This window comes from Vombatus ursinus, unplaced genomic scaffold (genome assembly GCF_900497805.2).
Source record: "Vombatus ursinus unplaced genomic scaffold, bare-nosed wombat genome assembly UNPS02014808.1, whole genome shotgun sequence".
NCBI classification, from domain to species: Eukaryota; Metazoa; Chordata; class Mammalia; order Diprotodontia; family Vombatidae; genus Vombatus; species Vombatus ursinus.
In genome coordinates, this window is record NW_020954586.1 from 3,440,971 (window position 1) to 3,466,186 (window position 25,216).

Below are 25,216 nucleotides of genomic sequence, written 5' to 3' on the forward strand. Positions count from 1 at the left end.
AGCCCTATTTGTCAGATGAGGAAACTGAGTCTGCCCTGCACCAGCTGCCTCCCAAGATCCCAGGGGCAGGAACTGAGCAAGGCCTTGGCGGGAATTGCTAGAACTTGACCCTGGGCCCCACGCAGCCCCGCATTGGCAGAAGCACGGGGAGAGGGAGGGGCGGTAAAGTGAGAATCCCGTGACCTTGGAGCCTGAGGCTCCGCCCTCACGCCCAGCTTGGGGCGGGGCTCCGTGCCAGGGGCGGGGCTACGAATCCCGTCCTTTCGGAGAGGCCGAGGTCCCCCGACCGTTGGAATGGGTGCAGTGAATCAACAAATTTAAAAGGACCAATGAGCCTCCACTTGTCGCCAAGGGAGGGCGGGACATCCACCGGCGCTGCCCAATGGAGTCACACGGCTCTACGGAGGAGGCGGGGAGCGGAGTCTCCGCCAATGAGAGCAGCGGATGGGGAAGATGAGCGGGTCGGTTTCGCCCCATGGTGGCTGGTGGGGCGGGGCCGAGCTTTCAGACCCGGCTCCCGAGGCGGCGGCGGCGCCCTCGGCCTGGCATGGCGGGCACGGTTGGCAGGCAGCGGGAGGGGCAGCGCCGGCGGCTCCTCGAGAAGCTGCAGGCCAGCAACCGGCGCTTCGCCAGCGTCATGGGGACCCTGGTGGCCAAGGTGAGGCCCCGCGGAGCCCCCCCACCCCCCGAGGGTGCCCTGCCCCCGTGACCTCCACGAGTACCCCCGGTGCTCCCCTGTAGATGCTCTGCTCCGTGACCCCCACCCGTGAGGGCCCTGTCCCCGTGGGACCCCCATGAACCTACCCCCCGTGCCTTGTGGGTGTCCCGCCCCGGTGGGACCCCATGACCCCCCTACGATACCCTCATGGGCCCTGCTCCGTGCCCCCCGTGGGTGCCACCTCCCCGGCGGCACCCCTGTCTACTCCATGTACTGCCCCTGTGGGTGCTACCTTCCCAGGGGATGCCTGGATCCCGTGTGTCTCACCCCAGCTCCCTAGTGGGTGACTGTCTCCCATTGCTTACCCCCCATGACTGTCCAGTGATGTCGTTCCCCACCCAATTCCTTCTCTCTTGGGTGCCTTCCTCATGACCCCCCCAGCTCCCCTGGGAGTGGTCCTCCCCCATGATCTCCCGTCCCCTATGCACCGCTCCCTGTAAGTGCTCCCTCAGGCACCCCCTGTTGACCTCTCTGCCCTGGGTGCCCCCTTCTCCGTGCTCCCCTTTTTCCCTCCGCCTGTTGAGCCTCCTCTGCACCTCCCACCCCCACCTCTGTGCTGAATTCCCTGATTAATTCCCTCTCCTGCTCTCTCCTCTCTCCTCTCTCCCCTCCCCCAGCATGTTGTTCCCCTGTCAGCACCAGGGGTCCTGCTCTCCCTCATTAGATCCTGGCACCCAGAACGTTAGTCCACAAACCCTGATTAAGCCCCTGCCCCTGTTGGAGCACTGGGTGCCAGAGATTCAGAGATGACCTCAAGAAGCTTCCATTCTGTGTGTGGAAACAACCTGTAAACATTGGAGTAGATGCAAAACCTGTTCATAGTGAAAACTATGGTAATGGGGATTGAGAAGGGAGGTGACCTTTGAGCCAAAAGAAACTTGGGCTGTGAGGACCTAGTGCATTCCAGGACTGGGTACACAGCTTGGGCAAAGGTGTGGAGACTAGAGATGGGATGTGATGAGGCCAATTGAAATGGATGGTAATGAGTGTTGGGAGTCATGTGTAGCCAGACAGTGAACTCCAGGTGGGTCAGTGGGAGCCCCTGGGCCTTCGGTGAAATGTGTGTGTGGCCTTAACCCCGTAGGCCAGGTCATGTCTTCACTCCTGGATCTGAGAGTATCTAAAAACATCTTTGTCTGTCCACAGTACGACCGTCCCTTTGAAGAAGACAAACTGGTGCATATTGCGACATTGACCTACGAGACCCCATCTGGTAAGTTCAGCCGTGTTTTCGTGCGGGTTTGATGGGTAAGATGAAGAAGTATTTCCTTTCCAAGGGAAGAAATTGTGTGTCCTGTAGGAGAATTGAAGTGTAACCTGGTGTGGTGGTAAAGCAGTTATCTTCAAAGCCCAAGTTTCTTTCAGCTCAAAGTTTACCCTCCAAGAGGAGACGACAAGCAAGCTCTGTGCCTGATAAATAGGAGATAATTAACCGAAGGAAGGCACTGGAGTTAAGGGAAGTGTGGGAAGAATTCCGTAGAAGGTGGGACTTGAAAGAAGCCAGAGAGGGAGGAGGAGAGAGCCTTCCAGACGTGGGGGACAGCCAGAGAGAATGCCAGGGTCACGGGCTGGGGAGTAAAGTGTGGGAAGACTGGAAAGGTAGGAAGGGCTTAGAATGGAGGCCAGAAGAAGCCCCTGGGAGCCTTTTGCTAATCACTGGAGTTACAAGGAGAAGAGTCAGATGGTCCCACGTTAACAGGGAGACGCCACATAGAGAGGGATTCAGCTGCAAGCCCAAAGGGAAAGTCCCCTGCTCCTTAGGGGGCAACAGCAAAGCGCGTTTAGGGTCAGGCTTTGTCTACAATGTCTTTTCCACTGATAAAGTGGTAATCAGTGTTTGATGTTGAACCATTTATTTGGCAGTGCCAGGGACTTTCTCTTCTGGATCTTCATTAATAAGATGAGGAAAAAGAAATTAAAGGAATAAGCAAATGGGAAACAAATTGACCTCATTTTTCTAGGTGACATGGTCTTTTGTAAAGAACCCTAAAGATTCAACTAAAGATTATTTGAAACAATAACTTCAGCAAAGTAGGAGGGTGTAAAATCCACATGAATCACCAGCTGTTCTTTATGTTGCTAACAAAATCCAGCAGGCGGAGATTTAAAAATAGCCACAGAATGTATAAAGTATTTGGCAGTCTACCTACCCCCACAGGAACTATAAACGTGGTAATAAAACATTCTGTACAAAAATAGACATAAATTATTGGAGAATATTAATTGTTCATGGTTAGGCTGTGCCAATATAATAAAAATGACATTAGAACCTAAGTTTATTTATTTGATACTATACCAACCAAACTATCAGAGGATTACTTTATATAGCAAAAATAATAACAAAATATATCTGGAGAAAAAATAGGCCAAGAGTCTCAAGGGATATAATTTTTAAAGGTAGGAGGGAAGGAGGCTGAGCAATAATAGATTTCAAACTGCAGTAATTATCAAAATTGTTTGGTACTGGTTTTAAAAAAAAGTCACCTGTGGAACAGATTTTTTATACAGCATACTACAGCAAATAAATATAAAAGCCTACTGTTGGATAAGCTTTCTGACAAAAACTTCTGGGAAAACTGGAAAGCAGTCCCACAGAAATTAGGTTTAGACCAAGAGTTCTGAACCTAGGCGTACAGATCCCTTGCAGTTCTTGGATAGATTTGAGGGAGGGAGGTCCATGAACTTGGATGGGAAAATAGTATGCTTTGATCTGCATTCATCCTCCATCAGTTCTTTCTCTGGATGTACGTAGCATTTTCCATCATGAGTCTTTGGATCATTGTATTGCTGAGAAGAGCAAAGTCAATCATAGTTGATCATTGCATAATGTTGCTGTTACTGTGCTCAGTGTTTTCTTGGTTCTGTTCATTTCACTTTGCATCAGCTCATACAAATCTTTCCAGAAATTTGCCTGCTCATCATTTCTTATAGCACAATAGTATTCCATTACATTCATATACCACAACTTGTTTAGCCATTCCCCAATGGATGGGCATCCCCTCAGTTTCCAATTCTCGGCCACCACAAAAAGTCTGCTCTTTCTTTTGTGAGACCTCCCTGGATTTACTAGCATTCCTAAACAGATTCAGGTTGTGTGCAAAGACAAGGTGAAAATGAATTAAGTATTTAAGTTGTGTTATTTATATGCTAACTTTTTTTTCTTCTCCAAGGGCTAAGAGTATGGGGTGGTGGAAGAATCATAACCCAAGAAATCTTCCAGAATATCCAGGTACTCATTTAAAGCAGAGTTCACAAGCAAAATGCCTTCTTCTTAAGAAACAGCACTGTGACATGCATGCTAATGTATGTTAAGTGTGAGCGTTTGCACCTGTCATAATCAGCAAGTAATCTCTACAAGTCATTTACGCAATGGGAAGAGTGCTGTGCATTTGGAAGCAGTCTTAACCTGCCTTTTTTATTTTTGAGCTTTTTCAGGAACCATGTCCTTGCAGGGACATTAAATAGAGCTCTAGATCCGGAGTCAGGAAGACCTGAGGTCACATCTGGCCTCAGACTCCTATTAGCTGTGTGACCCTGGGCAAGTCACTGAAACTCTCTGAGCCTCCTCCACGAAATGCGATGGCAGCACCAGCAGCGCCTGCCTCCCTCCCGGGGTGGTTGTGAGGGTCAAACGAAACGATGTTTGTCACTTGCTTTGCAAGCCTTAAAGCAGCGTATAAATGAAAACTGTTCTCCTCCTCCCTTTTGCAGTGCAAAAAGGCCTTGGTTCCCACCCTGACTGCCACTCACTTCTTGTATACAGCCTGTCTTTCCTCATCTTTACAACACTTGAGCTAAACTAGTTACCTCCAAGGCCCCTCCCAGCCCACAAATCCCAGGATGCTCCAGGGGGCCAAGCCAAGATCTAAGAGCATCAGAACCAGTTTCTTGGTTCTTTAGATGGGTAAACTAAGGCCAGAGTTGTACATGGTCACACAGCTTCTAGTGGGGGGCAGGGCATTGTGCAGAACTTGACCCTTTGACTCCTGAATGACCTGTGTTCTGTTGCTCTTCCTACTGTGCCATCCTACCAAACCTGAAATTAAGCCTTTGCACAAATGTGCTCCCCAGGTGGCCTTGATGGCCCAGGACGGCTCAGTGCACAGGCTGGTGTCTGCTCTGGGCCTCCCCGTCTGTCATGAGAGCTTAGCATGTACCTGCCCCGTGCCCAGCACAGCCTCCTCTACAGAAACAAGGATTACATGCTGTCCAATAAGATGACATTTCTTGGAAATAGCATCTTCTAGTAGCCGGGCCCTGTGCCAAGCACAGGGACACAAAGAAAGGCCCCTGCCTGCAAAGAGCTTCTAGTCTATCGAAGGACACATATAAATACCTGGGCACAGGAAATAGCAATAGAGTGTAAATGGAAGCTAGTTTCAGAGGGAAGGCCCGAGCAGCTGGGGATGCCAAAGGTGGAATTCAAACTGAGTCTTAGGGCCCAAAAAACCATGAGGGAGAGAGCCTTCCAGATACTGGGTACTGGCCTTGCCAGCACCTCAGGTCTCAAGATGGAGGGGAGGATCCCAAAGGAGGCCAGTGGTTCCCCTTTGCCCACTGTCTAGAAGACAGTCAAGTGTGAGAAGACAGGAAGATCAGAGGGGCAGCGATGGAGGGCTTTCGACCCAGACTTTCTGTTTGGTCCTAGAGGTCACAGGGAGCCACTGGAGTTATTGAGGAGGGGAGAGACGTGTCAGAGCTGCCCTTTGGCCACTGACCGGCTGGCCGACTGGGGTGGGAGGAGCCCTGGTGCTAGTGTGGCTGTCTGGGGAGACCAGGAGACTTCCTGCCCCAGGAAGGGGCACAAGGCTTGGCAGCAGATCGGGTCTGTGGGGACCTGACAGGGATGGCGCCAAGGTTGGGAGCCTGGGCACCATCAGTATGAGAAGATGGGACAGGGGAGGGTTTGGGTGCAGGTTAAAGCTAAGTTTAAGCTACCAAAGCTTAAGACTGCTCAGAGACTTGAGAGACACTTGGGATGGGGGGTGGGGGGCAGAGATATTGCCAATCATCCGCCTGGAGATGGTGATTGAGCCCCTGGGAGTGGATGAGCCTGCAAGGCCAGAGAGTGTCCAAGGAGGAGGTCTCAGTGCAGAGCAGCTAATAAATAGCCGTAAGGCACATTCTAACTGGATTCCTCTCAGCTCTTCTGTGGCCTGTGGGCTCATTGACAGAGGAGGTTATTGGGGACATGCCCAAAGTCACCCAGCTCCTCTTGGCTCTGAACCTGTTGTCCCAGATTTCTAGCTTGATAGAAACCTGTCCATTTCTCCAAGCTGACACCCATGGAGTGAGACTTCCCTTCTCCCCCACACCTTGACCCTGTTGGGCCTCCCTGGACTTGTGGCCACCTCCTACCCTCTCAAATAGGAGAGAAGAGGGCAGCTGGGTGTGGGGGTGGAGAGTATAGGGCCCCTAGTGTCTATGAGGAATGTGAATGACTGAGTCACAGGCCCAGGATGGGAGCCCCATGATGTCCATCCTCAGATCCTCTGACTACCTCGCATCATGGTCAACCTTTACAGAAGGCTTTAGAAAGACCAGCTTCATTGTCTTTAGGCAAACCCCAAAGGCCAGAGTAGACCATCCTAGCCAACTGTGGCAGAACTAGGCATTGCAGACCCTGGAGGCTTGTCTGAATGGAATATTATGGGAGCAAAGGGCACAAGGAGACAATGTCCTCTCATTCCAGCATGTCTGAACAGAAACTATTGGCTGTTTATACAGTTACAATCAGTGGTTTTAAAGCCAGATTTTGAAATGACAATACTTTTTTTTATTGTATTTTAAGATGTCCCTGGAGAAGGAAGGATACAGTCTGGATAACGTTATGCAAAGCACTTTCACAGGTAAGACAATCCTTTAAACATTTTGAATAAGCTTTGGGAGGTGTAAGAGCACCTGATTTAAAAGGCATATTCAGGTCCGAAGTGAGCTGAACAACTAAGATGCTTGTCTGTTTAGTAAGGTTTTCTGAATGTTTGTTAATCTGTGATTTTGGGTGTCTGGGTGCCTCGTGTTTGTGCACATCTGTGGTAGAGCTTAGGGAAGAGCTCTTAGCAAATTGGGGTCTTTTTAATACTAACAACCAGCATCTGTTTCTGTGTCAGAAATCCATCAAAAAAAAAAAAAAAATTAGACCCGAATTTCATAGCTGTGTGATGAGCCCAGGTAGCATTTCCACAGAAGGTGTGTTCTCAGGAAGTCGGTTGGTCTTAGTGAATCATAATAATAACCAACCCCTGGATAGCGCCTACTGTGTGCCAGGTGCTGTGCTAAGCACTTTGCACATACTACCTCATTTGATCTTCACCACCACCCAGCATGGAAGGTGTCATTATTATCCCCATTTTACAGATAAGAAAACTGAGGCAGACAAAGATTAAGCGTTCTGCCCAGGCTCACACAGCTAGCGAGTGACTGGAGCAGGATTTGAATTTCTGGTCTTGGTGAAGCTAATTAAACGTTGAAGCTAAATTAAATCCTTTGTAAGAGCTCTCCAGATAGGGCCCCACTTTCGATTACTGTTCCTGAGATTATTCTAACTTTGATTGCTAATTTTGCGGAATTTCCTGTACCGTTCAAAACAGACATTTTTGGGGTGCTTGCAGCCAAAATTTTGGAATCAGCTCTTAAGAGGAACTGTAGTAAGTTAAAATCTACTTGCTTTGTCACTTGATAAATAGATGATTTTGATTTCACCACAGACATCTGGACTGATACTTTGGTGTTACTAATGAGACGACCATGATTGTGTCTAAGGATTATTAGCATGTTTGTGAAGCAATTGGTGATGCTGTCTGAGAAAGTTTAGTGTGACTTTGGAATAAATGAAAACTGATCTGGAAAGCAAATAGTCTATTCCCAATTGGAATTGTTTTTTTAGATGTCAGAAGCAATGGCGTTGATGAATCTTTGGTTCAAAGAAACGATGATATCAGCTTGAAGGTGAGAACCAGTCCTATGTGGTCATAGCTTTCTTTGATTTTTCTAGAATTAGGCTGGGTTAGGGCTGGAGGGAAGGGGGTTGGCATGAAGTGAGGCCTGCCCGAACAGTGGAAGCTCTGCCCCGTGGGCGATCGGTGATAGGGCTCCCTGCCCTATCAGTGCCACCCCCCAGTCCAGGTTCCCCCTTTCCCTCCTGTCACCCACAGCTGTCCTGGCTTCTAACCCCCACTGTGGCAGCTGTCTCTGCCTGAGCTGGAGCCAGAATGACAGGCTTGTTACCAAGAGACTGTCACTTGCCTTGATTCTTTTGATCACCGAATGGGAAGGATTTTAATGGGTGGCAGTTTCTAGCAGTATGTTATAATTTGATACAGGATTTCCCCATTTGGACTTGTGGTTTCACTGGTGTGGGGAATCCTCAAGAGGAACTCCCTCTGCTAGTGAATGAATGAAAAGGCATTTATTGTTAAGGATTTACCATGTGCCAGGCTCTATGCCAATGGCTGGTCATGCTCATCCAAAAGTGAAGACGGGCCTCGCTCTCCTTGTTCTAATGGGGAAATAGAGCATGAAGGTACTGGGATGTGGAGGGGCCGTAGAAGACCCTTTACGGACATGATGCCGTATCGATAGGTTGTGGTTCTGGAAGTAGTGGGCACAGGGATGGCTGGAGGGGCCCCATGGAGAGATCCTGACCTGGAAGACTTCATTCCTCCAGGTTTGGTCTGTGGCTCAGGCAGCAAGGGTACTGGCTTGGAGGTAGTCAGGGAGTGAGCGGAAGCTGCCTGGGGAGGGGGGGGTCATCCATATCCCCGAGAGGAAAGGCCGGCATTCTTGTGGCTGTCCGGATGGCTCAGCCCTTTGTCCCTAGCGGACTTAGCACTTCCGTCGAAAGGATCTTCCTTTAATGAGCTGTGTAGTTGAGTAGATCAAGCATAGAAGAGGTTGAACTCTCTAAGCACCTTTTTTGGTCTTAGGATGACAGCCTTCGAAACCTTCCAGAAAGTGATTTAGACAAGAAGTACATGACCCGAGTGGACGTGATCCTGGAAGATGACCATCCCAGGATGGTCAGGGTAATCCTTTTTTTTTTTTAAAATAAGTTAATGTTGTTGATTGATTTTGTTTTACATCACCTACATTTCCCAAATAAGCCTTCTCCTGTCCACTTCCTCCATCCCCAAAACAAAAACGGCATCAACATAAGTCTGCCATCCTCTCCCCGTGTCCCTCCTCCACTGTCCCCCAGCTCTCCAAGGAAGTGGGGGAGAGGTCTTAGCATCTCGCTCATCGTAACTCGCAGATCGTGTCTTGTTGAGCGTGCTGTTTGTGTGATGGTGGTGCTGACTGCGGGCAGTTTTTCTGGTTCTGTGGACTTCCCTGTGCATCAGTTCCTAGAAGTCCTCCTGTGCTTCTCTGCAGTCCTCATCCTGTTCATTGTTTCTCAGCAACTCTTGTGCGTAATTCTGCCCTGGAAGTGGCAGTTGCCAAGGCACGGTCGGGGCATGTTCACTGTCTACACATGACTATACATAGAACTCTGTGTTGTGGGTCTGGCTCCCAAAGAGGGTTGAATTGATGTGTGAGGAATCCTGGGTCTTCAGATCCTTCAAGTGGAAAGGAAGGCTTGGTGGAGCTCTTTGGATGTGCCCCTCTGCCTCCCCCGCCCAGTTGTGTGCTGTGAGAGTTGCTACCTCCATTTTACAGAGGAAGAAATTGAGGCAATAAAGGGCCCTCCCAGGGAGGGTCTCACACAGCTGGTGTGGGGGCGGGGATTTGAGCTAGGGTCTCGCTGACTCCCAAGTCTAGGCCTCTGTTCACTCCAGCTGTCACCTCTCCTCACACAGAGCACTTGGCATCATGGGGAATGTTTAGTCAGGTAAAGAAAAGTCTTGTCGAGTGCTCAGAGGCTTTGGACTTGCCTGTTGTGCCCAGAGAAGAGCTTGGAGCAGGGAGTGGGAGGGGCAGCAGCCGTGGGGGTCCGCGATTAGGGAGGACCGCTGTGTGAGGGCACAGTGGGGACCGTCAGTAGGAGTGCGCACGTGGCGCCAGGAGCTGTCGCTTCCCAGGATCCTCAGCCCGGGGGCACTCACAGAGGAGTGTGCAGGGTCACGCTGCTGCTCAGAGTGGGACGCCATCGGAGGCCTTGGGGCAGTCACTGGGACGTGGAAGGAGAGGCGCTTTCCAGACACAGCCCGAGCCTGGGGGCTGCTTCCAACACGAATCCGGCTCGGGGCTGCCAGGTCCTTCAGGCCTTGCACGGTGGTTTGAAGTCCTGACTTTTGGTTTTCTTTCCAGTTTGACAGTTTCAGGAGGAAAAAGGCCCAAACAGCTCCCAACGTCCTTTCAGCCGAAGGCAGTCCTAACACTTTACTTGGTGAGTGATCTGGACGCTCAGTGGGGTTCACTCCGTTCCCCGCTGGACTCACTAGGCCCAGACATTTTCAGGCCAAGCCCTGTGGGGCTGGGCTTGGGGATTCCTTGGTGGCGCTCACTGGGGCTCTCTTCCCACCCCGTGTTGAGCCTCCCGTACCATCTGCAGGCCAGGGGGTGGGAACGCACTATCTCAGCCCCACATCTTTGGCTCGGGGCTTTGGGACTGATGCCGGTGGAGCCCTGGCTAAAGGTTGCACAGAGAAAGAAAGATCTTTGGTGAGTGAGCAGTGCCCCACTTTCTTTTAGAAGCACTCCTCTGAACCATTGCGGGCATGCTGTGAACCAGGGCTTGGACTTCACTAATCACTGTGGAGTGATGCTTTTAGCTCCGTAGGGCACCACGAGAGCCCCCGGATTTGCACCCAGCAGCCAATCCCCTGGGCCTGGTCCTTGGACATCAGTCCCAGCTTAGCCGAGGGCTGCCCTCAGAGCCTTGACGAGGGTGAGAACCTGCCAGGCCTTCTGCCGCAGAGGCCTAGTCTTCAAGGCCTGGGGCCACATCTCTGGGAGACCACAAAGCGGGATTGGCTGTAGTGCACGGAAATATTTCTCTATCCGTCTAATTTAGTCTTCATTTGTTCCCAGGTTGCAGTGGTAATGGCCCCTGGGAGAATTATGGGATTCCAGTTAAGCCAACTTCATCCTGGCTGGGTCCCCCAGACACCAGAATGCCTCTCAATCAAAGCCTGTTAGCCTGGAGAGCCAGGAGAGGTCCCTTAAGGGACACCACTTTTGGAGGTGAAGAAGCCACCCAGAACCTCACTCTTGGTGACATCTACACCGAAATGTTATGTTCACTGTGTAAGTGTCTCCCTTCTCAGAAGATGGGCCTCGTTTCCACCAGTAAATATATTTCCAAAGGCTGGTTCCCAAAGAAGAGGAGGCTTGACATCACTTTGACAATGGAAAGTAGTTTTCTCAAGATTAGTCAAAAGTTCCGAATTATCCCAGGTGAGAAAAGTAGCTTCATTTGCAGAAACAATTATAAGCCGAACTTTTCACCCTGTATTGAACCAGACACTATCATCAATGACAGTGAATTGTTAACCACCAATTCTTTCCCATTGGCGCTGAAGGCGGCGCTGCATAACCGCTCCACTTGGGAATCTCCTTCCAGGCCCAGGGATGTGAGACAAGCAGCCCCCAGCCCCTCACAGAGCCACACGGGATCCCAGTCCCCAGTGACACCCAGCTTGTGTCTGCCCCCTGCTCTGACAAGCGCAAAAGAGAGGTTCCGCCCTTTGCAGCAGGGTCCTCCTGGAAGGGATGTGTTGGGGCAGGAAAGGTATCTGTCCAGATCACAGGTGATGCCAAGGATGCTCCAGACCCCCAAGAATTCTCCCCTGTCCCATGAAAGGCTTCCTCAGGAACGCTCAGCTTCTGATGCCTCTGAAACGGGCCCAAAGACTGGTGTTCCTAGAAAGGTTACGAAGGCAAGAAAGTCCTTGCCTTTTTGCATGGAGCAGACCCCCTGCAAAGCCCGGGATGTGATAGACTCCATGTTTGACACATACTCCCAAGAAACAACTCAGTGGGCACAGGAGCTTTTATTCCTGAAGAAATCAGGGCAGAAGTCAAAAGTGCTGACTCAGAGCAAATTCGGGGATTCCGTGGAAAGTTTGGGCCTCTGGGATGGTCCCCAGGAGCCGCAGAAGGCAGCCTCCCCCCGGGGCATTGCCAGGGACTCCCTGTGTGGGACAGTCACCATGCTTCATTGCACAGCCTCACCCAGGGCCATCGCAAAAGGAGACTATTCCTCCCCGACAAAAAGACGGAAAGTATCAAGCTCCCAGACGTGGGATCTCTTCAGCCCTTCAAAGATGAGAGATAAGGCGTAGGAATATTTTAACAGTAATCCTTGTTATTGCCATAAACAGTACTTAAGGAGAGAAGTGGCCCCAAAGTATCTGGATCACTGTGGGGACATAATACATTAAAATAAAAAACAAATTCATGACTTTAAAAGCACATATGCATTATCTGAGATTGTAGAAGCATCCTGGTATCGTGGACCCAGGACCCAGGTTCACACCCTGGCTTTGCCACTTACTCCCTGGGCCTCAGTTTCCCCAATTGTCAGCCCTCGTGCCTTATGACACAGACAGAATTCTGAGCCCTTGGGTGTGTTTGAGAGCTCCAGCAAGTCAAAGTTGGGCCATATGCGAGAATCTGAACTTCCTCCGACTGGTGTTGACCCCTGATCCTGGATCTCCCTCTTCCCTGTAGTCTGGCCACTCTACACTCTAAACCTCCTGTCCATTCTCCTCCTGGATCCTCTCGAGGTTTCTGCTGCCCTCCACTCGGCGCTCCTCCTATATCTTCTATTCATTCTCAGTCCCCTTGGCCTGATCAGCCTCTGTGTTGAATCCCCAGCTCTGGGGACCTGAGGCTGTGTGCTGGGCTGCCTTCTTTTCTCTCCGTGATCTCTGTAAACTCCAGGGATTCAGTCATTGTCTCTGTGCAGGTGCCTTCCAGATCAGTATCTCTGGTCCCAGTCACTTGGATATACCCCACTGGATGTCCCTTAGGCCTCTTGAGCTCAGCTTGTCTAAAGCAGAATTCGTTATCGTCCCCATCCTCCCCATACTTGGTTTTCCTCTGTCGAAGATAAAAGAATATGAATACTATATTCTCCTTTTAACGTACAATTCTGTCCGAAATAATTTTATTCAATTAAGCATTCTAAATGCAGGCATTTCTGGCAGTCATGCGTGTGACTATCCCTTTACCCCAAAACAGTTTGAAGACAGGAATCTTGAAGAAGAAAAACTGTAAATATGTGTAAGTGCAATCTGGGGTTAGTTTTTCAGCCCAGTCACATAAGGGGCTGGGGCAGGCAACCATCTGGACAAGGCTCGTGATGTCTTTGTTTCCGGTTCGTTTCCACCGTTGATCTATTTTTCTAAAAGACCTTTTGTTTTTGCTCAGAGGGAGGGCATGGAGAGTAGGCGAGTCTGAAAGGGGCTTTTAGAACTGAGGAGTTCTTTCTCATGTGCTGCCCCGTTTCTGCGGAGGGCACGTGTGTTTTCTGTTCTGTCAGGTTCACCAGCTGGCAGTCTTCTCGGACTCTAAAGTTCTCTTCCACGCCTCATGTTCCAGTCACTTAGTGCATCTTGGTTCTACCTCCGTAACATGTCTCCTCCCCCCTCCAAGGCTTCTGCCCAAGCTCAGATCTTCGTCTCTTCTCCCCCACACTACCTGAAGAGTTTCCCGATGGGTCTCCAGCCTGGAGTTCCCTCTCTCCTTACCCCCTCTTCCTCTGAGCTTTAGTTCAAGCTTCTTGTCTCTGGTGTCTTTCTCAGGCCCCTCTGTTTTCTCTATTTGTTATCATCTCTGTGATTTCCCTCCGATACAATGACGTGCCTTGAGTGCCAGCCCTCTGGCATTCTTTCCTTGGGATCCTCGGCATTTCCCCCAGTGCCCTTTCCACGGCTGGCGTTTCATGATGTGTTGTGGACAGGCTCAATTGCATGTAATGAGCTTATAGCCTTTTCCTGCCTTCGTAGACTGTAGCAGTGGGCCAAAGAGCTCATCACCTGGCCGCTTTCCTGCTGGTCAGGGTTAGGGATAGCTGGCAAACATGTTGGGCCGTGATCATACCTTGTCCGTCTTGGTGTAAGAGCCTTTCAAATAAAGATTCGTTTTTATGATTTTTATCATCACTGCATTTTGTCTATCGCTTTCATAGGGGAAGAATCGCTGTCTCCCTCCTCCCAAAGCCCCCTGCTGTGGCTTAATGAATGATTGACTGTGGGGGGAAGGGGAGACAATTAAACGGGGTGCCATTTTCACCAACGCCATTGGCCATCATCGTTGGCTACACTCTGGGCTTTTGCCAGCTTTATGTGGGGAGGGACTGGTCCATTTGGAACTGTGTGGTAAGTCACATGAGTTGTTTATTCTCAAGTCGTGAAGTGAACTGATGGGATAACCGGCTTTCAGCTCTTAAGACCTTGCTAACCTTTCTGTTCGTCTTTCCATATTTATGGAAGCAAGAAAAGAACAGATATAAACATGATACCTGTAGACCTAATTTTTAAAAAATGGTAAGAGAGTTTACATCTCAACAGAGGCCTAGATACCCCTGTTTGACACAGGGAAATGTTATACATGTAGAGAAAATATTTCTGGGCATAGGGCAGCCATTTTTCTTGGTTTCTTGGTTGTTTTCCAAGTGCTTTGAGGGTCTGATGGGAGCTGAACGAGAACTCCAGGGGCAGACTTTGGTGGGGCCCAGATTCCCTCTTGTTTTCTTCTGTCCCGTTGGCAAAAGGTGTGCAACAAAACTGGTTTGGGCCAGTCAAGTGATTGGCTGTGTCTAAGATGGGGGGGCGGGGAGCAGAGGAAAAGCTCCCTTTCCCCAATCCCCGTTCTGTCCCCCAAGCTCTGATTCACACACACACACACACACACACACACCCACGTACACTCTCAGAGAAGCTGGAGATGATCCCTGCCCTCACAATGACAATGGCATTGTGGGTAAAGTGAAAGCCCCTAAAGGCCAGGGACTATTCCATCTTTGTCTTTGTTTCCCCAGCACCTTTCACCTGGCAAGAGCTTAATAAATCCTTATTGACTGAAGGACTCTTTGGGAGTCAAGAAAAAATTAAGCCCCGAGTCAAAGCTTACCTAGGAAAGGTGCCGCCTTTATGAGCTGCGACAATGGTCTTGTGTTCCTAATGAATGACTAAAAGTGCTTACTCTGTGTAAAGCATCCACTGAGAAGTGAGAGCCTCCTGTTTTCAAGGAGCTGCCCTTCTGACCAGAGGGATGACCGTCGGGAAGGTCCCTCTGAATGCTCTTTAGGAGGCACCAGCATAGCAGATGTTAATGCCTCTTCTCTCCTGTCATTTCCACCGAGAAAATCATCTATCTCTAATGTCGAGCCATTCAACAGAGCAAGGACTTTGGTGGCAAGAACTGGCTGTGCTGGGTCTACAGTGGCCTCCCCAGGTGGCATCTTCCCAGGGGCTGCTCCCCAGGATGATGGCCGAGGCCACCGGGCTGGAAGCTGGGCCGGTAGGTAGCCGTGTGACTTTGGACAAGTCACGTCCTCTGTAATCTGGGACTGACCTCTCAGCGCTCAGTTCTTGGGACAGTGTCCACGTGGCCATGCTCTTGCCTCTGTCCCATGTGTCCAGTCTTAATGGAGTGTGGGAAACTGAATGGACCAGGGCTGTGATGGCCTGGGGATCTCAGAACCATGGGAACAGGCCCTGGAGTCTGTGCGAAGTCGGCCGGAATCGGCCAACTGGGTTCTGGAGTGACGTCCAGCGGCCACGCCCCGTTCAGAAGCGACCTTGGGGTTGCCAGGACAGGGCAGGGTGGGAGGGAATCCTTTGTAGTGACCTCTCCCCTAGCATACCAGTGGCGGATGAGGGAGAGGATGCCACCGGTTCATGGGGTTTGTACTTGAGTTTTGTCCATATCCCTTCGTAAAAGTGAATTGATTTTAATCGGTTAAGTCATACTGGAGCACTAACCTTTGGTTCGGTTAATTCTATCAAAGAGATGTTGGCTATTGGGGAAGACACACCAAACATCACCACTTTTATCCCCAGGTCTGAGAAGAAGAGGTGTGGTCCACCCTCTGAGGCGTAAGTGGAGTTGGGACAAGGACCCATCTAGAATGTGTGTAGATAATGTGTAGTATGATCATTGTCATATATACACACGTGCATGCACATTAAAAATGTGTGTATATTATATATACACGTGTGTGTGTGTGTATGTGTATACACACAGATCATGCAGTTTCCTCATCTGTAAAATGAGAAGCATATTCCTGGCTCAATTTTGTACAGCCTCAGGGACAACCTTTCTGCAACCTTGGTGACAACTTTGGGCAAATCGCTTAACCCTTGCAAGCCTGGGACAGATGGTTTCCAGGGTCCCTTCCAGCTCCCAAATCCTATGATCCCAACAGAACTGTCCAGCTCTTCAATGATTCTATTCCCAACTCAATTCTAGCTGAAGAGCTTCAGTCCACATAGTGCGTCTGCACCCAGCACCTTTTCACAAGCCGTGTACAGCTCGGATCCATCAGGGGCTCCAACGCATCTTCCACATGGCTGCCAAAGAGCCTTTCTAAAGCACGAGTCTCTGTCCATCAATGGTGGCCTCCTATGGGCTGTAGGATCCAATAGAAACTCTGACTTTAAAGTCCTTCATGACCTTGTTTCATCCCATTTTCCCAGCCTTGTTGCACATTCCTCTTCATGCCCTCTATGGTCCATTCACACCAGGAAAATGAATCGCTTCCATTTGAATTGCCTTAGGAAGATTCTGAAGATCACCTGGCAGGATAAGGTACCAGACACTGAAGCCCTTTCTCAAACTAAACTGTCAAGCATTCAGACTCCGCTGCAGAGAGCCCAGCTCCGATGGGCTGGCCATGTGGTTCAAATGCCAAATGTACATTTGCCTAAAGGACGATTTTATGGAGAACGCACCCAAGGCAGGTGCTCACATGGTGATCAGAAGAAGCAGTACAAGGGCATTCTCAAGGTCTCTCTGAAGAACTTTAGTATCTATTGTGAGACATGGGAGACACGAGCGCAGGGGCGCCCAGTGTGGCATACCCGCATCAAAGAGGGCGCTGTGCTCTGTGAGCAAAGCCGAATTGCAGTCGCTCAAAGGAAATGTGAGGTGCACAGATTTAGAGAATCCACCCCAAATGTTCATGGGGATTATTTGTGCCTGGCCTGTGGTCGAGCCTTCTGAGCTTACGCTGGTCTGATCCGCCCCAGTCAGACACACTGTACCTTGACTCCAACATAGTGATGTGATGTCATGTCAGTCAAGCATGAAGGACCGCAATCACAGTCCAGTAGAGATGACCTCTCTATTGCTCATGCAGGTCACTCCATTTCCCATCTCCAAACCTTTGCATTGGCTGTCCCCCATTCCTGGAATGCCCTCCCTCCTCACTTGGACTTCTTAGACCTCCTAATTTCCTTCTAGACTCAGTTTAAGTGCACCCTTCTATGTGAAGTCTTTCCTGATTCGCTTCTCCCCCCACCCCCAGCCACTTGTGCCTTCCCTTCCCTCCCCAATGACTTTGTATTCATTTGTATATGCTTCTACACAATTAATATGTATCACCTATATGTATTTTCCCTCAATAGAATGTAAGTTCATTGCAGTTGAGGGCTCTTTCCTAATACAGTAACTGGCACATAGTAGGTGCCTAAATGTTTGCTGATCATTTTTTTTTCCAGTAGAATATAAACTCTTTGAAGGCAAAAGCTAGTTCCTTTTTATATCCCCAGCATCCAGCCCACTAACTGCCACCTCCTAAGGGCTTCATGTAAGTTCTTTGTGGTTTGGTTTCATTTTTGTCTTTGGATCGAATGAATTAACTCATAGAGCACCTTACAAACCCTGAACTGCTCTATAAATGCTGGCTGTCACTTTATTTGCAGCCCCAACACCTAGCACTGTCTGGCACACAGTAGGTAGTTCCTAAGAACTTGTTGATTCCTTCCACCCCTCACCGGTAAGCTCTTTGTTGCCCACAGGCCAAAGGTGTATTCATGGGGTGCAAGGCCAAGGTACAAGTTCCATCTTAAAGGCTAATTTTTTCACCATTTGTTCAATCAGGACTAGTTCCAGTATTGTGTGATTCCACATGAGCTTGCATACCTATCCATATCCCCCACATTCCTGTCTATCCTATTGTTTTTTACCTGTTTTGAATAATTGTGTCAGGAGGGAACATGGAAACTACAAGAAATGAGACTTGGCTGTATAAGTAGTATTTTTTAATACTTAATAATATTTTTCCAATTACATGTAAAGATAATTTGCAAGTTAATTTTTATAAGATTTTGAGTTCCAAATTTTTCTTCCTCCTTCCCTTCCCTCCCCTCTCCCCAAGACAGCGAATAATCTGATATAGGTTATGCATGTAGAATCATATTAAATAGATTTCCACATTAGTCATGTTGTGAAAAAAGAATCAGAACAGAAAAGAAAAACCATGAGAAAAAAAAAACAACAACAAAAAAAATAGTATGCTTCAATCTGTTTTTAGACTCCACAGATCTTTCTCTGGATGTGGATGGCATTTTCCATCATGAGTCTTTTGGAATTCTTAGATCGTTGTATTGCTGAGAAGAGCTGAGCTGGCCATTGCACAATGTTGCTGTTACTGTGTACAATGTTCTCCAGGTTCTGCTCACTTCACTCAGTATCAGTTCACATAAGTAGTACTTTGATTTTAACATAGAAATTGATTTTCAGACTTTCCCCATGGGAGATCACTATCTGTTGGAGGGGAGAGTAAGGGAGGGGTGCCATTTTGTATGTCGTCCGGGCTATGCTTGGTATCCTTGGTTAAATATGTGGAGCTTTCCAAGCTCATTTGGGAGACTATGAAAGACTCATTTGAGTATTCTTCAAGTATAGTAAGTTCTTGCAATACTGTCCATACTGTAGAGAGGGCCAAGCCTTCCTTCTATCCCCCTCCCAAATTCCTCTTAGCCATTAAGCTAATTGGAAGAGCCTGCCCTGGCTCAATATTGCAGTAAAGATTTGTTGTTGAGTCTTTTCAGTTATATCTGACTCCCATTTAGGATTTTCTTGGCAAAGATACTGGAGTGGTTTGCCATTTCCTTCTCCAGCTCATTTTACAGATGTGGAAAATGAGGCTAACAGGGTTAATTGACTTGCCCAGAGTTACACAGTTAGTAAGTATCTGAGGCCAGATTTGAACTCAGGTCTTCTTGACTCCAGGCTCTATCCACTGCCCCACCTAGCTGCCATGTTCTCTTTGAGGGGTTCAGAATAAAAGCCATTGTCCCTGCTCACTCTAAAAGAGAAGATAACCCCTAACTTAGGTCTCTCCCTCCAAATGCAGGTTACACAAAAAACAGTCACGAATTGTTAGTACACTTCTTCATCAAAGTACTCAGTACACAGAAATTGGAGAAGCCGTAGAGGTGGGAGTAGACAAAGGAATACATAGGAGTAAATGGATTCTTCTGGAGGGAGAAAATGACCTCGCTGAGGATGATTCTCCTCTTAGCATCCTCTAAGGTTGCAGGTCCTGGAACATCACCGCATGTCCGGGGCATCAAGGAGACTTCCCATCTGCTTTGGCCTCCTTTCTCATCCCCCTCTGTCTCACATTTCTCTCCTCTTCCTCTCTCAGCAGTCTCACCAAATCTGAAGAAGTCTCTTCTCCACTTGCCCAGATGGGTGCATAGCATCACAGGGCTGCCCTTCAGGAAACACCTGGCATGGAAGGATGAGGTAGTGGGCTCCCACTGACTTCTGACTGATGGGATAGCATTTCATAGCTGACCACTTTTGTTAACAGGGCCCCAGATGTCCGGTGCTTTCGCGTTGACTCAGGGGATTCCCTTCATGGAATGTTAACAGAATCCAGGATGTCTGGTGCCTACCCATCATGCCAAGGAGTCACCTGTAGGAACTCAGCCAAGGAACAGGTACTGAAAAGCAAGGTCTTTCCATGGTGTGTGTTTCTCTTCCAGGTGGGGCTGGTAGCAGCAGCTGACACCATCAGGCATGGCTTTCCTCCACCATGCTTTTTCCTTCTAAATCAGTGTTTCTTCCTTCCCTTCTGCCCAGAGCAGTGTAGAAAAGAGACCTTCTTTACCTGGCACTCATCTTCTCACATCTGTATTCTCCTGTGTGCTCCATCCTTGGTTCCTTTAAGGGAACTTTGCCCTTTCCTTTATCCCTTCATTTTGTGACTTTCATTGCTATCACTAATGTCCCCTCTCCCAAATCCTGTCCTCCAGGAGGAGGGCACAAAGTGGGAGCTCGGGAAGCTTTCGTCGTGTTATTGCTGCATCCCCACCCGTCCTGGCTTGCCACCTGAGACAAGGACAGAGTCGTGCTGGTAGGTCTCAGGATATGAAGCATCCTTCTGTCAGTGCAAAGGGTCACCTACCCAAAATGTGAAGCAGCGTTGGCCTGAGCCCTCTCCAGTGTGCAGAGCCAGATGAGGAACAGCTGCTGAAAGGTGGGGATTTCTCTTCCATTTCTGGCCGGCCAGGCCCGAGGCAGATGGATCGCTGAGGTTTGAACCCTGACTCTTCCGTTCAACTCTCAGTGGGCCTTGGTCCCATCATATGTAAAATAGGGGGTCTTCTGGCTTTCAATCTCCAGTCCTGTGGGGTCTCTGTGCCTCAGTTTACTCCTTTGTCAGTTAAAACCATTGGACTCATTCAGCCTCTGAGTTCCCTTCCGGCTCTGGGTCAGAGACGCTCTGCTCTTCCTACTTTGAAGGCTTCTCCGCCATTTCCTTTGCTCACTTCTCACAGGAAATGACCAAAGCCACCTGGGGTGGGGTGGGGGGGCTCATTTACACAGTTGACACTTAATAAACATTCATTGGCTGGTCCTCCTGCTTCTGTTGGATTTCCTGAGGGATAGTTGTGTGACATAATTTGTGATTGGTTGAGAGGCCCCTCTGGGCAGTGGCCCGGGCTCAGACACATTTCAGGGTGGGGCTCAGCTCCCAAGGATAAGAAGGGATTTCTCTGAGGGGACCCTGTCCTTTGCAGTCTCTAGGATTGTAGGCCTTTGAATTCTAGGGATATGACCCTGGGATACATAGAGAGAAACATGATAAATTCATGTTTAGACTTCAAAGGGCAATTGTGCCATCATGGTGCTTTGCTTTTCCTAGCTCCAACAGGAAGCTTCCCCTGAGGGATGGAAGAGAAGAGGTCTTGTGTTTGGGACACCGTGAAGCCAGAGACTGGACAGTTCTACCTGTAGGGCAGTGGGATTAATGGCCCTACGTAGAGCCTGTTGCCTTAACGTAGACGTGTATCCAGCATGTGCATTCCTCCTCTTTTCTTCCTTATAGAACTCGGGGGAGAGAAGGATGGTTTCCCAGATTAGACAGAACTTCAGGCTCTCCTGGCTTACTCCTGGCTCAGGTTTTAATTTGTTGCAGAGAAAAACATAGCCATTTCCCACGTCATTTTTATAGCCGACGGTGTTGAGTGCTCTTCCTGTTCTGTTTTAAATAACTACCAGAGAATTAGTGCATGGGGACCTTGTTGCCAACTCCAGCAAAGGGACATCACATTGCTTCACAGTCGTGCTTGTTTTTGGAATGAGACTTAAAAAAAAATCAGTGTTACCTCTCAGACCCGTGTCTCCTCCCCCATTTTAGCAGGTATGTGTGTTTAAAATAAGGAGATGCGGAGGATGATTTTTATCATGAACTGACTCTTTAAATATAATTCATACTTGTGGAGTTGAATGCAATTCATTGTTTTAAGGTTGCTTATGAAAGTTATATCAATAAAATATGTTTCCACAGATCTGCTTCTGACCTACCGTGTGAAGTATCCCACTTCTAATGTCAGTCAATCAACAAGCGTGTATTAAGCACCTACTGTGTACCAGACACTGGGCTAAGTGCTGGGTGGGATACACAGACCAAAGCAGCCCCTGCCTCAACAAAGAGCAGTGGAGACATTTGAGAAGAATGAAGGGGTCAGATCTGTGACTTTAGGGAAGTCAGTTTGGCAGCCACGGGGAAGACAATGGAGAGAAAAACACTGGAAGGCAGGAAAGTCAGGAAACCTGGACATGAGGAAACCAAGTGAGAGGCTACTGCAATAGTCTAGGTAAGATGAGACGATGACCCGGACTATGGCTGCAACTGTGGAAGTAGAGAGAGGGAGATGGACAAGAGATTATTATGGGAGTAGAATTCACAAGTGTAAGTAAGATAGGTGGGTTTGGGGAGAAATGCTGAGTGTTAAATACCTGTGGGATGTCCTGGTGGGAATGTCCAATAGATATTGGTAATGTGGGACCAGAACTCAGGAGCGAGACTGGGGTCAGATCTATAGATTTAGGAGTTATAAGAGATGTTACTAGAAGAAAGGAGGGGGTCCCAGGATCCAGTGTTTGGGTACACCCATAGTAAAGGGGGTGGGATATGGGTGGTGATCCAGCAAAGGAACCTGAGAAAGAGTGGTCAGACCAGTAGGAGAGCCAGCATAGAGCAGTCTTAAAAATGATAATAATAATAACATTTATATAGCACCTACTATGTGCCAGGCACCATGTTAAGCTCTTTACAATTATTATCTCATTTGATCCTCACAACAACTCTGGAAGATAAGTGCTATTATTATCCCCATTTTACAGATGGGGAAACTGAGGCAAACGGGTTAAGTGACTTGCCCAAGGTCACATAGCTAGTAAAGTATCTGAAGTCACGTTTGAACTTGAGTCTTCCTGATTTTAGGCCCGACACTGTATTCACTGTACCACCTAACTGCCCCAGAAAGGAGAGTAGATCTGGGAGGGAAGATGGACAACAGCATCAAGCAGTGAAGAGAGTCAAAAAAGGGATCAGGACTGAGAAGAGGCTGTTGGATTTGTCAATCAATGCATTATTGATATGGAGAGATTCAGGAACAATAGAACTCAATAAGCCAGTGTTTGATTAAAGTGGAGAAATATAAGTCACCTAGGAGAAAACTTCCTGTTTCATAAAAACTGCTCAGAAAACTTGGCAGAAATGTAATGTAGACCAACTCTTCATGCCGTCTTCTACAATGAATACATGACCTTAATATTAAAAATTGGTATAAAAAAATAGAAGAGAAAACAGATTATGTGTATCTCACAGCTACAGGTAAACAACGAGAGAGAGGCAATTAGAAAAGATGAAATAGATGACTTTTGATTACTTGAAACTGAAAACCTGCGTGGACAAAATTAATGTACCTAGGATAAGAAGGGAAAGGGTTGAATGGGGGGGAAATCTTTGTGTCAAGTTTCTTTGATAGGGATTTGGTATCATGGATGGATAGATAAATGGAGAGATAGAGAGATAGGTATAAGTAAATATAGATAGATAGATCTGATAGATAGATATACATTTATATACACATATATATCTAATAGCCATTGCCCAATAAATGGTCAAAGGATATGAATTAAAAGTTTTCAAAAGAACTTCAAAGTATTCACAACAACATGAAAAAATGTTCCAAATACCTAATAATAAGAGAAATACAATGAAAACACCCCCAAGGTTGTGCTCACACCCTGCAAATTAGCAAAAATGACCCCCCAAAAATGGCAATAGTCGATGTTGGAGGGGAGGTGGGAGGATAGGCACACTAATTCATTGTTGGTGGAGTTGCAAAATGGCACAACCATTTTGAAAAGCAATTTAGAATTATGCAGATAAAGTAACTAAGATATCCATATCCTTTGAACCAGAGACTCCGTTACTGGGCTTTTATCTTCAGGAGGCCATTGATAAGAAAAAAAGTCCCCAAGTACACCAAAATATTTGTAGCAGCACTTTTTGTGATAGCTAAGAATTGGAGACAAGGTAGATGCCCATCAATTGGGGAATGGTTAAACACTTTGTGGCTCATGAATATAATGGAATATTCCTGTGCCATAAGAAATGATGTGTGTGATAAATACAGAGAAGCATGGGAAGAGCTACATGAACTGATGCAGAATGAAGTCAGCAGAACCTAAAAAACACTATACACAGTAACTACAACAATGTAAATGGAAGGAACAACCACACACCAAAACCCCAAAAATAAATTAACAAAATTACAAAGATCAAGTGGGACTCAAATGAAGAGGGAAGAGAGGCCACCCTCAACCTTCCCCTTCATGGAGGTGGAAGGTCCACAGGTATCACACAACTGCACATGTTTTCAGACTTTCTCAATGTATTGATCAATTGTGCTGAATTTTTTTTTCCTCTTCTGAAAAATATTTGTCATATGGGATGGCCCTTGGAGAGGGAAAGAAAGGATACTTGGGATAAATATGGTGATGTAAGAAACAAAAAATATCAATAAAAACTAGGGGCAGCTAGGTGGTGCAGTGGATAGAGCGCCGGCCCTGGAGTCAGGAGGACCTGAGTTCAAATCTGGCTTCAGACACATAACACTTACTAGCTGTGTGACCCTGGGCAAGTCACTTAACCCCATTGCCTAGCCCCCCCAAAAAAATTTAAAAAACCCCACTACCCCAAAAAGATATCATTGGTAGTTTTGGAGGGAGCTGCATCAAATGGGGCTGGAAACCAGACAACAGAAGGTTTAGAAGAGAGTGAGAGGAGAGGAAAAGGCAGCACCTTGTGTTGTTTTTTCAAGGAGTTTGACTGGGAAAGGAAGAGACATAAGGTGATAGCTTGAGGGTATAGCAGAATCTAGTGAAGGTTTTTAAAGGACAGAGATGACAAGCATGTTTGTAGACAGCAGGGAAGGAACCATAACCAGACTAAAGATTACAGAGATGGGGGATGATAGTGGGGGTCAAGTCAATTCAGTTATCTCTATTCAGCCAGAGATAGATGGAAAGGTGCCCAAAGTTATCAATATTCATTGCATCCCTTTCCTCTTCTCTCACTTTTAAACCTCTTATGATCTGGCTTCTGCCATTATCTTCACTCCCTCAAAACTGTTCTCTTTAAACTAGAGGCTTCCAGGGGCCAAGATGGTGGAGTAAGCAATAAATTGCCATAACTCTCCTATATTCACCTCTAAACAACCGTAAAATTGTGCCTCCAAACAAATCCTAAAATGGCAGAACCAGCAAAAAAGACAGGGTGAAACAATCTTTTAGCCCAAGAAACTTGGAAGATCAGCAGGAAAGGTATATCCCACTTGGGTAAAGGGGGAGTGCAGTTCAGGACAGAAAGTATCCTAGCAAGCTAGCAGCAAGCCCCACCTCAGTAAGCCAGTGAAAAATCCTAAGCCCCTATGTAGTGGAACAGGCAAGTGCCAACACTGGGACCCTGGGACCCCAACACAAGAAGCCTGAAACAGTGCCCCTTTCACCCTGGGAGCAGAGCTCAAACTTAAAAGAAAGGAAAAAGGCCAAAAAAAGATGAGCAAAACAACAAAAACAAAAGAATCTGACAACAGAAAGTTATTACGGCCACAGGGAAGATCAAGACACGGACTCAGAAAAGGACAACAATGTCAAAACAGCTATGGGCAAAACACCAAAGAAAAACAGGGAGTTGTCTCAAGCCCAGAAAGAACTCATGGAAGACTTTACAAACTGATGCAAAGTGAAATGAGCAGAACCAGGAAAACATTGTATGTACAAAGTATCAGCAACACTGTG

The 25,216-nt window shown here is 47.8% G+C and overlaps 1 protein-coding gene across 1 annotated transcript; it reads left to right on the forward strand.

Moving 5' to 3' along the window:
* The first annotated feature begins 475 nt into the window (after positions 1-475).
* On the forward strand, positions 476-13,752 carry HJURP (Holliday junction recognition protein). Its single transcript, XM_027875276.1, has 8 exons — positions 476-658; positions 1,865-1,931; positions 3,889-3,947; positions 6,510-6,567; positions 7,605-7,666; positions 8,644-8,742; positions 9,965-10,043; positions 10,688-13,752. Exons 1-8 carry the CDS (start codon positions 476-478, stop codon positions 11,938-11,940), a joined length of 1,860 nt encoding a protein of 619 aa, XP_027731077.1. The 3' UTR covers positions 11,941-13,752.
* The last annotated feature ends 11,464 nt before the right edge of the window (positions 13,753-25,216 follow it).

Bases quoted from the DNA above. Each gene is read 5' to 3' on its own strand.
- HJURP (XM_027875276.1), top strand. From the start codon at position 476: ATGGTGGCTGGTGGGGCGGGGCCGAGCTTTCAGACCCGGCTCCCGAGG. The intron at 3,948-6,509 runs GTACTCATTTAA...TTGTATTTTAAG, and splicing joins AAATCTTCCAGAATATCCAG to ATGTCCCTGGAGAAGGAAGG. The intron at 10,044-10,687 runs GTGAGTGATCTG...ATTTGTTCCCAG, and splicing joins CAGTCCTAACACTTTACTTG to GTTGCAGTGGTAATGGCCCC.